The 12,583-nt window shown below is 40.1% G+C and overlaps 1 protein-coding gene across 3 annotated transcripts in view; it reads left to right on the top strand.

The window, feature by feature from the left end:
- Positions 1 to 12,075, top strand: part of shroom3 (shroom family member 3) — a 75,340-nt gene extending 63,265 nt beyond the window's left edge. For all 3 annotated transcript variants that reach the window (XM_069677151.1, XM_069677150.1, XM_069677152.1), the window contains 5 exons: positions 151 to 296; positions 4,497 to 4,596; positions 4,855 to 5,020; positions 5,123 to 5,244; positions 7,265 to 12,075. In XM_069677151.1, coding sequence (XP_069533252.1) covers positions 151 to 296; positions 4,497 to 4,596; positions 4,855 to 5,020; positions 5,123 to 5,244; positions 7,265 to 7,669 — 939 coding nt within the window. In that variant the 3' untranslated portion in view covers positions 7,670 to 12,075. The remainder of the gene's footprint in view (positions 1 to 150; positions 297 to 4,496; positions 4,597 to 4,854; positions 5,021 to 5,122; positions 5,245 to 7,264) is intronic.
- The last annotated feature ends 508 nt before the right edge of the window (positions 12,076 to 12,583 follow it).

The following is a 12,583-nucleotide window of genomic DNA, read 5'->3' as shown; positions in this document are numbered from 1 at the left end:
TTTCCTTGGTCTGACCTTGTCGGCTTACCAAGTGCTGATTGTTCCTTGTTTGCATAACTTGTCCTTAATATACCTTTGTCCTAATTTTTTACTGTGCATTTTATTGTGCTTACCTAGTTTGGCCTCCAACTAAACTTTCATTGTTCCCAGGTGTCACAGGACTGCTCTCTGGCGCCCCTCCTGGACACATGGGGAGGTAAATCCACTGTGGAGCTCATGGAGGACATCTTTCCAAACAGCCGAGCTGGAGGAAAATCACCCTGGACACGTAGAGGCAGTAGCCGATTGGACGACGGGTAAATCTGACACGATGTACCAGCTAACAAGTCTAAATGGCCTTCTCTTGGGTCAGGGTGGGCTTTTAGGTGGGTTAGTGTTTGGGTCCCTCTGGGCAACCAAGAAAAATAAACATGGGCGAAAAAAGGGCTTACCACAGAGACAGCAAACATGGGTATTGTAGGGGCACGTAGACTATAATCATACATTATGGACCCTGTATGAAGTTTCTGGTAAGGCCTCCTCCAAAGGTGGCGCTGTTGCAAACGGTCTGCAATCCATTTAGAGACCCCGACGTTACCCCGTACAAACTGATGAGCTGTGGATTTGTTTCTGCTTCGACTTCATGGTCACACATGGTGAAAAATATGTGCACATAAAGTCGGGAAAATACATCAAGGAGAAAACAGAGTTGCTAATTTTTGATTCACTTCTAGAAAGCCTGGTGATGTGCATACGGCGCGTGCAGCTGATTGCCGTGGCTTGCGTACATGAAATCTTGTATTTGGAATATTGAGTCTGTGTAAGACTTTGGGACTCCACGTGGACGCGTTGGATAAGGGTCTTTATCATTTTCAATTATATCATAAAATACCCCAAGTCGGCGCCCGTTTAGCTCAGTGGTTAAATCCGTGACCATATACAGAGGCTATAGTCCTCAATGCGGCGGCCCTGTGTTCAACGCCCATCATCGGCCCTTTGCCGTGTGTCATCCCCACTCTCTTCCCCTGTTTCAAACACTATCCACTGACATCTCTCAATCTCAAATGATACTGCATTTCTTTGTGAACATTTATAACTTATATTTTTGCAAACATAATAAGACTAGGTCAAAACCTAGTATGTGGCTGACCACATCAGGTCAATGTGCGCGTTTGTGGGCAATGTGTTACGAGGACTGTTCTTATGAGACCGATGACGACGTGTTTGAAAGCAGGTCCGCGCTGTGGACGAGCAGTGGAGGAGCAGCCCCGCCTACTCCCAAACAAAGTATCCAGAGCCATGTAGACAGAGAGTCGTGTCACTGGAGGTCCAATATGCTCCATGATCCGCCATTGTGATGTCGCAACTCTCTCTCTCTACGGCTGTGAAAGAACCGTCACTCACTCACTCAGTCACATACAGACCCGTGTGTAGGGCTGACCCCGGTGGTCAGCCAAAAATTAACTGGAAGGATTAAAGAATAACTGCACACTTAAACATGTTTTTTGAGTTATATTGCTGTACTGTGATGAAACGCATCAGTGCTGGTGTTAAAATAGACAACTCTCACGGTTATTCTTATAGTTTTGAAGCCCTAGACCTTGTCAGGCGATGGTGACGTAGAGTCAACCGTTTGGGACAAAATTCCGTAATTAAATTGATTTTAAAAAAGGAATGTTAACGCCTGTCAATCACAGGTGGGCGGTACCCTGTAACCCTAACCCTACTTCTACCCCTCTGATGGTTTAGTTTAATGTCTTTTAAAGTGCTTTATGTAAGACAAAGATAAAGACCTTCGTGTTGAGTGTGTTTATTTAGCCCCAAGACAGAGAAAAGGGACTTTATACAGCAGAAGGATATCATGAACATTCAGAGGGAAGAGGGGAACTTCCTGTAATCCAACATTTGTCATCCTTGTTGTGTTTGCTGACAGCGTCCTGCTCCTATCTGCTGCTGACACAGAGAACAAACCTCTGCTGTCTCTGCACGCTGTGGCCTTTTAGAGTCTTCGTTCGAGTCAGTGACATGTTGGATGTGTTTTGGTTTGTCGGCGGACGTGATGTTCAGGGAGGAAATGTTCCCTCATTGAAAAGAAAGAAAACAACCATAAATCGCAAGAGTCACAGGAAGGTTGTGGTTGTGATTTGACCTTTGACCTTGGTGACACGCATTGCTTGTAATGCTGCATTCATGTGCAAGAAGATGTAGTTTTCTCCAAGTGTTTTCTTTTGTTTCTGTTGCAGTTTTTGAAAGTAAATGTCTGCTCGTGTGTGTGAGACAATCAGTGAATCGATCAAAACAATTTCACTCAGATGACGAAAGCATGCAACAAAGATGATGGCTTTGTTGCATGGAAGGGGGACATAAGGTTCAACCTTGGGTTTTTCGCCTTGTGTCTACTGAAACAGTGATGGATGAACGCAGCAGCAGGTCTGTTTGAATGACTGGATGTCTGAAACCAGGATAACAAGTTAGACAGTGTTTGTGCTTCGTCAGCCACAGGAGAGACCAGACAGACCTGTGTGAGTGTGTGGAAAGAGTTCCCAACCACAGTGTTTGTTTCATTAAACTACAATACACACATGGATCATAGAAGAACTTAAAACGATCGCTGATCTTCTGATATTTGTGTCTGCAGGGACAGATTTGACTTTTTTGTTCGTCCTTTCATTTGAACCTTTCTGACAGACGGACAGATCTGACGCTGATCCTGATCTGATAAATATCAGGACCTTTCTCAGACCACTCCCTCTCCCTACACTTCCGCTCTGTTTGCACGCTCGTGTGGAGACTCAAACCTCTGAGTGTGGAGTGGGAGTGGGTTGTTAAACGCTCCACCAGCGAGTCTGCACCGATGCTGACTTACTGACCAGGTGCAACGCTGTGTTATGATCCTCATGAGATTAGAGATCAGAATCAGAAAGCCTTTATTGTCATTGTATCTAGAGCTGGTGTTCTCTGTAATCGATAGAAGCAATGATATTTGAACTTTCTCCACATCTATGGCGCCAATTTCAAACAGCTCGAGGTTTTGCCCATTATACATTCCTTCAACACCCAGCATGCATTGCGCCCCTCCCTCTGAAAGGAACGGCCCAGTGAGAGACGCTGGAGTGAAATACTACCGTTTTCGCTGCAGGCAACTGCTCAGAGCGAGACAGAATCTGAAATCAGACCAGAATATACTGGTGGATCGTCTAAAAAATCCTACATTTCAAACCTGACGATTTTGAACGAGACATGACATCAGAGGCAGGCATCCTAGATTGAGGAAGTGTAGTTCAGCAAGCTGCCTGGCCTCCGCCAGATGACGCATTTTACGTCGTCTGGTGGAGGTTTTCCAGGGCCCATTGGAGAAGCGTCCATAATGGCATTAGCTCCCCATAATAGCATGATAGGACTGAGGCTGAAAATCGGTGAATAGGCCCTTTAAAGTTCAGTTTTATTACCCGTACAAACAACATACTTTGACGTCAGCGTCTTAAAGTTAATGTTATATTCAGGATCTAATAAACCGTTTTCTTGTCTAGAAACGATACAAGTGAAAAGTTTATAGTGTTTATATTTACAGGGACGGCTGTAAAAACCCAGCAGGTCGTTAACAGCAGATTTAAAAATATATTTACAGATAAGAAATGTACCAAGGAAGCTCGAAATTTATGTTTCTCATGATGTGAAGTGATTTTAACGACTCTGACTCACTGGTATTTACGTAGCTTTTATTGTTTGTTTGACATGAAACCATGGTTACATACATTTTCTGTCTCCGCCGGAGTGAGGGGAGTTCGTCTCGAAGTTCGGCGCTGTATTTAATCCCTTCACCTTACCGAAGGTTTCTCCGTACAGCTCTGAGTGTGACATCAAATGGAGTGTGAGTGGGGACGGTCCCGTTTGAGAAAGGCCCTCAGTGTGACAGAGAGACAGGTGGCTTTCAACAGTTTTAAAAGCTGGGAAACACTGACACCTAGTGGCCATAGTTGGTATGACAGTATAAATGCTTTCAAAATGATATCGCTCTCTACCTCGTCTGTTTTTTTTTCTCTTCATATTTTATTCATTCATACAATAATTAAAAATGTAATTGTCAATAAAGTTTGGAGGCTGAATTTAAGGAAAACTGAATGCGTTTTCAAACTTTTTGTGCCTAAAAGTAGAGAATGAAATAAAAAGTACAGAGGGGGAAAAAACAGGTATTTTTCTATTTTTTACATGTTTTTTTTTCAATTTGTGCCCAGTTTTTTTCAGTTCCATTAATTTATACTCTCTTTTTTTGGTTAAATTTGTATGTTTTATTGCAATTTCAAACTTAACAACTTTGCTTTTCTTTTGCTAACTTACTCTTTCCTTTTGCCCTAATCACTGAAATGTTTATTAAGTCCACTCTTGACTATCAACAGCAGCAGTTAATTTTTCAAATGAATAAAACAAAAGAAGGACAGATCTTTGGTAAACGGCTCTAAAGAGCAAAACAAAAAGTTTAAAATGTAGCTTTTAAAATAATCTTGTTCCCTCTCCAGAATCCCAGATGGCGTCTGTGATCCTGCACAGAGCACGACGACAGATGGAGGGAAGGAGACGGATCTGGATGAGGAAGAGAAAGACCTCAACACCAGGAAGGTAAAAAGTGATTTCTTATTTAACTCTTTTGTTGTTTTAATTTTACAATAACCAGTGCAGACAACTAAACCAGCAACATACAAAAATAAACATAAAAATCTATAAATAAAAGTGATCTTGGAAGTGGCTTTAAACCCAGTCTGTGAATCTTAAGTGTTAGGCAGCTGTTGGCTTGCCCTCTGCCCCTTTAGGTTCTGATAGTAATTCAGGTAAACATCACAGGTAACAGAGGTAAAGCTGTTGATAATTTGTCTGCAGGTGGAGCTGTGTGAGGCTCTGAGGAGCAGCGTGGCGGCTCTGCGGCAGGAGAAGGAGGCGCTCTGTGAGGAGCAGAGACGTCACCAGGTGCTGGGGGCGAACATCGAGACTCTGGTGCAGGAACGCCTCAAAAGCAACGAGAGGGACAAGTACAGCATGTTCATCGGTACGACAATATAACAACTATTATTTTAATATTATTCAACAACTACATCTCCCATGATGCTTTGCTGATGCACCTGAGATGTTGTCGTGTTCGTCTTTGCAGGAGACCTGGAGAGGATCGTGAACCTGCTGCTGTCTCTGTGCAGCCGGCTGTCGAGGATCGACAGAGCTCTGCTCGCTCTGGAGGGAGAGGAGCTGACGCAGGAGGGAGCAGTCGAGGAGAGGGTGAGACAGGCGGGATCTACCTGTCTCTATTCATTACCTGTGTGCTTATATACCATCTGTAACTGTGTCTGCTCAGGATTTATATTATCTGAGGGGCTTCAAATCGGCCAGTTTGAGTTTTGGATGCAATATTAATATAAATGTAAGAGATGTGTAAATATTAACCACAACGTAAGATTTAATCAGTCCTAGTTTAAGTCTTGTGCTATTAAGGAAACCTCTGAGAACACAGTGGGTGTCACAGTCTGTCTCTGTTAATGTGTACTCACAAATGAACCACAGTGTGGAAGCTTTTTATTGAACTCACTGATCAAACATTAACTGTCACACACTTTTATCTGCTGCTTTGTCCTCACTGATAACATCAGATATCTGATAAACCCTGACTGTGTTTATTGTTTCATGTTTTAAGCTGTAAAACTTTTATTTAACTGATTACATAATAAGAATTTGTAATTTTGTATAGATTGACAGTTGGATATTTTGATACTTATTCAAATATTTACAATTACAAAATATTTAAAAAATATAATATAAAAGGTAGGTATGTGCAATGATGGCCTGACCATCGGGACAGTTCAGGATGGGCCGGCTGCTTTGAGGGCCGGTTGGAGCAGCCCATTAAAAAAAAAGAAAGAAAAGAAATTCATTAAAAAAAGTTTCAAAACTAAAGTTGTGACTCATGATGGCAGCTAATGAGCTAATAGATATTTACAGTTAACATTTAGAAGTGATTGCTAATTAAAGCTAGCTACCAGCAGAGAAGATCATTTATCATTCATTATTACAGTGGTGGAAAGTAACTAAGTGCATTTACTACTTTACATGAGTATTTCCATTTACCACCACTACATTTACTCGACAGCTTTAGAACATGTGTGGAACACTTGTTTTCAGTCAGCATCGATAACATATTCAAGATGTACATAAATCCTACACACAGATATGTGGGATGTGTTTTCAGTGTGCAAAATGTTTGAAACATGAGCAGAAAAGTTGCTGAAGCACACGAGGTTTGTGAATTTATTGGAGAATGAATTAAAATGTATTAAGGCCAGTTTAGATCAATGATTCACAACACCACCGGATGTGACATCTGAGCCGTTCACATCAAAGCAACACAACGGAACACACACAGACGCAGCTGACTGTCTCCATAGCAACGACGCACTGACATACCCCACTACTTCTGCGTTAATACTATATAATGTTAGTATTAGGCCCACGTTACATGAATTAACTGGCTCTGTTATCGTTATAAAAAGAAGTGGACGACGGTGACAGTGACGTGCTCACAATGTTAGCTGTAACACTGATTAATAAACGTTGAAGTTTGTCCACAAATAAAGGTGGACGGAGAGTAAATCACGCACATAATGTGTGTTAACATTAAATGAGAAAAGTTGATCTACGGGAGAATAAATATATGAAAACAATACAAAACGCCTGACAGCCTTACAGCATTATATTCCATTAGAATTTGCTTTTCCTTTACGTAAACAAAGTCATTTTCACCATAAAATGATGCAAAAAAGGCTTAAATTGGTGCATAAAAATTCACCAAAATGCAGGAAAGTAAGTATTTGGCACTTTGGGCAGGACCCCCAGACCTCCCTCCTAATATGTGACCATGGTGCCATCAATAGCTACTGGTTGTAGGCCAAAAATCCAAGGCCATTTCATTGTCCCAGTCCGTCCCTGGGAATGTGATTGTACACAGCTCGTACATCATGTATAAATCATATAATAAAAAATATTAAAGGATATAATTAAATGCTTTTCATAACCAAATATAATGGCCAAAATAACAGTGCATGGTTTTATTTGTTTAATGTCAGAAAGGAGAAATGAAGAAATGAAGCAATCACAGTCCAAACAGAAAACATCATCTAACTTCTCAAGATCAAAAAAATGTTTTTCTTCATCTCCAGCTGTAGTTTCCATTTGGATGCTGACACACTTCAGTAATAGACTTTTTTCCCCTTTATTGATAAATATTTTGTCTCCTCCTCCTCCTCAGGACTCCCTCCATCACAAGCGCTCCCTGCTCCTCTGTCAGACCGAGGACGCCCGGGAGCTGAAGGAGAACCTGGACCGGCGGCAGCGAGTGGTCCACTCCATCCTGTCCGGCTACCTCACCGACATGCAGCTGCAGGACTACCGCCGCTTCGTCAGCACCAAACCCTCCCTCCTGATTCGCCAGCGGCAGCTCGACGACCTCATACGGCAGGGGGAGGACCAGCTGACGCGATTGGCCGAGAGCCTGCCGCAGGAGGTGGCGGAGGCTCACGGGTGGTCGAGAGGGTTTCCGTTCTCAACGTCCAGCCCCGCCCACTGCTCCTCACCTGTTCCATCGCTTCTCCCGCCCTCTATGACTCCAGGCCCCGCACACTCTGTCAGGTCCACCACCGTGACATCACTGTGATGTCATGGACAAGTCGTGAAGGACAAGAAATGAAGAAGAGACAAATGCCTCCCTAAAAAGAGTTTCACATGAAGGAAACTGAAACGACTATGCAGACTTCACACATGAAGAAGAAGAAAAGCCTTTAATGTGCCTCGTTTTATTTTTACTGTACGTTACACGTCTGTTCACCTCGACATCAGCAACTAGCACCGCGTGGACTCAACTGACTGCTGCCAACATCTCTGCCAACTCTCTGTTCTAAAAGGTTTTTTTTAAGGGCCATCAGGTGTTTCAGGTTGAAAAGTTAATGTCAAAAGTTTCAAGTTGTTTGTTTTTACAGCTCTTAATAATACTCTCTTGATTATAATCATTGATATGTTGGGTTCCAATGTGTATCTAATATCTAAAAAGATTTTATAGTGAAGACGAAAGCAGCTGTTAATGTAAAATTCAGCTTTAATTTATGAATCAAAGGTTATTTTTCAAAGTCAGTGAAAGGTCCAGATCACAGAACGGCCTTTAAAATGGTCATTCTGGTATTTTTAAACCTAGGCCCTGTTGGTTTTTCATATTTTGGATTTACATGTCTAATAGGGACAAAAATGTGTGGAATTGCTCCGGTAGACTTCTTCAGCCTGCAGCAGTGAAACAGTCTGTAATGGCTGCAATGTAATCCTTTGGGGAAAATACGTCTGATGAAAAGTTCTTGTTTTTTCCACTGACTAAGTGTCTGACAACATTACAGAAAGGATCCCTACAGAGATACACCTTTTATAAAACCAGAAACAGCCTTTACATTGCTTCAATCTTCAAAGCCACCAGACTCCATTGAAAAAAAACAGTAATTTTACCCCGCAAAAAACAGGAGTTGCTGGTCTACTGCTGCCTTTACCATTGAGAGTTTTTTATGGTTATTGTTTGTCACACAAATATTGTGTTGATTTCAAACTTACCGTTTAAAAAAATTAAAGCCATATAACAACACAAACATACTAAACAATTGAGGCAGAAATAAACGAGACACTCCCATGTTATACGAGGTAAATTAGTATAGTTGTCAATGGAGTCTGGTGACTTTAAAAAAAACAATATAACGGCTGTTTCTGGCCTTAAAAAAACCAATTTTCCTCTTTAACAAAAAGGTCTTTCTCTGTATGGATGCTTTCTAAACATTATGTTTTAGTTTTTTATGTCCTATGAGAAGGACAGTGGAAAGTGTCGGAAACAAGGGAAGAGAGAATGGGGGATGCAGGAGTAGAACCCAGGGTCGCCACACGAGGACAGAAGACTATGTACATGGGCCACTGATTTAACTGCTGAGCTAAACCGGCGCCAGGGATCCTTTCTGTAATGTTGTCAATAACAATCTAAGCCTGACATTTTAGTGGACACATTTTGATCCATCAAGGATTACTCTGCAGCCAGCTGAAGCAATCTACTGGAGCAATAAGAAAACTTTTTATACCTATTACTCATTCAAAATTTGTAGATCTGGTGCCTATTAACATCCCTGATGGTGCTTTCAGGAACCTCAAACATTCACAATCTCTTCATTTTTTAAAGACAATAAGAAGCAGATTTGTTGTCTCCCAAAGACAAATACTTTCTAATTTTCTCTTTTATTTTTATTTTTCTGTCATCTTGTCAAACTTTTCAGAGATTCAGAGAACACCTGCTCTGCTTCCGCACATGTACAGTCAACTTTTACACCAAAATTCAGAGGGACACTTTGTATTTTACAAACTGAGAGATAAGCAGAAACTGAGAGCACACATCCTGAAGGTTCAACCGCTCTGTTATAATCACTGTCACATGATACTGTAACACTACTACTGTCACTACTGTCTGGAGCACTTTTGTTTTTAGCATTTTAACTACTGTCTGCAGCAGAATTTACACTGAATCATAACCGTTCTTCTACTCATGCTTCTCTGGTGAAACAGTCGATTTGAAGTTTTGATTCCAAAGATTTTCACAGGAGGAAATACTTGCAAACATCGACTTTATTTATGTTTGGATTTAAGACTTTGTTGGCGCAAAACCTGATTTTTTTTTTCTCCCTACTTGTCAAATTTCAGAGTTTTTACAAAAGCAACAAAAAACCTGGACTTCTAAATAATTATCTCCCATTTTTAATCTTTGTATTAATGTAATTTGAAGTCCAGAAATGAGGAGAATAACAACAATTTCCTGAACCAAAAGGTGATTAATTTATAAAGATACGAAATGAAATAAAGTTTTTAATTGATAAATAATGTAAATAATGAATCAATCTTTGATATTGCAATAAATGTCCTGTCAATCACTTCATTAATTAACCTGAGCAGTGGTTTCATTACAGTTCAGGTTCAAACTAACTTTAACAAACTATCTCACTTTGATCAGACTGTGATCTTTGCAAACAGCTGCTGAAACAACAGAAGAAGAAAAAAGCACCTTTTTATTTAACTTCAGTGAAACTTTGTGTGAAATAAAACATTGATTAGTTTTAATCCACTTCTGTCGGCCGTTAGGGGAAATATATGGTTGCACATTATAACACTGAAAGAATTCAACGCTATGTTTATTAAACTGCAAATCAAGTCTGTTTTAGAGGCTGACGTTCCTCATGTCAGCTCGGCCTGTCTTTGTTTCACTTAAGAATATCAGTCGAGGAAGTGATGCACGTGTTATCATTCCTCATGGTGTCTTTACTTCTTTTTAAAAAGCTCTGATTCCTGAGAAGTAATCTGATTCCTGTTATACTTCAGTGAAGTGATGCTTGGTGGACACAGGGTAAAGAGAGTGATGAAAACCGCTGCAGCAGACGCTAAAATTTCCTGACTTTTTGTCCCTATAGGAGTAATCACGCCCCCTAAAACACTCATCCTACAAGTCCCATAATGCAACTTGATGGTATCTTATATGAAACATTGCCTACCTACATCTTTTACCTCCAACACCCTCAGTTTATTACACAAGCTTTCTGTTATATTTTGAAGTCTCAAGGCCGATCAGAGATGATGACCACGCAAGCCCTTAGCTGACATGCATCCATACATTTTATTTACTGCTTTTTTGTGTGTGATAATGAGTTATTTGTGGTAATTTTCTCGAGATCTTGAACTACCTTTCTCGTTATCTTGGGATAACAAAGCTGGTTTTCTCATGATAAAGGAATACATTTCAGGCGATCCAGAAAACAAAACAACAGGCTGGTCAATGTGACGTTATGGTGCTGCCGCGTCGTTATCTCATGGTAACGTTATAAACAAGTCGAGATCTCGAGAAAATTACCAGAAATAATTCATTATCACCAATGACTGTATATATAGATATATATCTTTGTATACAGTCTATGGTCATCACTGGAAAACAGAGTGAATATAATTTATGGATACATGTCCGCTTAGGGCTCCCGTAGTTTTGTTTTCTAGATCAGCAGAAAATGAGCCTGTTATCACGAGAAAACGAGCTTTATTATCCCCAGATAAAGAGTTAAATTATGTTATCTCGTGAAAACCAGCGCTGTTATCACAAGATACCTAAAAAAACAGAGTAAATAAAAGTGCTCGATCGCCCCTTTTTTTAATCGATTTAAAGTGTCCTCATGCTTCTGCAAATATTATTTCTATGGTCATAAAAAGTAACATTAACAGAAATTATTTGTTGCCGCATTCATGAAGTTTTTATTTATATAGAAATCATAAACTTTTACTTTTGTGTAAAGTTCATATGAAAAGGAATTCAACTACAATAACCAACTGTCACGTCAATAAAACAAGTAAATAAATACAAGTAAGTAAATACAAACATTAAAATGATAACATTAAAATAAATGTTAAATATTGCATCACTATTATTCTTCTTACTCCATAAAGTCAATATAACTCATTATCATGATGTAAGGAGGAAAATGTGTGTTGTTATTGTAAAAAGATTTACATAAAATATTCTTCTACTTTGGATCATCTCTTCTGTTTCACAATGAGGGTTCCGTTTTATATTCCTGTTATAAATATTTTACTTTAATCCCTTTTACCACGTAGGCAGCGACATTTGGCTTCCCTTCTGTTCAGTTAATCCGGGGCTCCAAATGGCACAAAGAGCATCAGTATCAATATTTATGGGTATGAAACAGCTGATCAGAGGATGTTTTTACTTGTTCACCCACGTGTTCCATTTGCCTGTATCAGTTTTAGAGCACCTTTTTTAATACTCATATCCTTGAAGCATCAAAGCACATAATCTGCCTTATGTTTTTATCAATAACCCAGATTTTACTGTTGATTATTGTCTGTGTGTTTGTTCTTGTTTTCTGCAGAGGCACAGCAGAATATCTCAGAAACTTGTTGTGGTTTGTTGTTAAATTTAATTTGTTTTCACTTAAATACGATTTAAAAACAGCTCCCGATTTTTGCAAAATAAATGTATTTTGTAAATGACTGAATGTCTTTTTTACGTTGTTCCACATACACACACACACACACACACGCACACACACTTTTACATAAAAACTCTACAGTGATGCCACCATTAAACTGTAAACCACTTTATAGCTATCTTAGTTATAGCTGCTTTATCTTTTATCTGAAATAAAAGATAAAGCGGCTATAATCAAACTGGATCATAAAACAGTGTGTATGGTCAGAGTCATCAAAATGATAACTCCCATCCTCTTCACTTCTGCAGGCTCTTAAAGATATTGATATTTAGGCCCATAATTTGACGGTTTTGGTTCTTATACAGCTGTGAAGTATTTGGGTAGACAGTAGCTCAGTTTGTAGGGACTTGGCCGATTCAAGTCCTGGACTAGGTATGGGATTGGGCCTGGTAGCTGGAGAGGTGCCACTTCCTTTCCTGGGCACTGTTGAGGTGCCCTTGAGCAAGGCACCAATCCCCCCAACTTCTCGGGGCGCATGTCCATGTGCAGCCCCCTCACTCTGACATCTC

This window comes from Semicossyphus pulcher, unplaced genomic scaffold (assembly GCF_022749685.1).
Source record: "Semicossyphus pulcher isolate SPU_LCO1_2020_fin unplaced genomic scaffold, fSemPul1.0.p SCAF_28, whole genome shotgun sequence".
NCBI lineage: Eukaryota > Metazoa > Chordata > Actinopteri > Labriformes > Labridae > Semicossyphus > Semicossyphus pulcher.
Note: the sequence above shows the minus strand (reverse complement) of the source record. Positions and strands in the feature narration are given on the sequence as shown.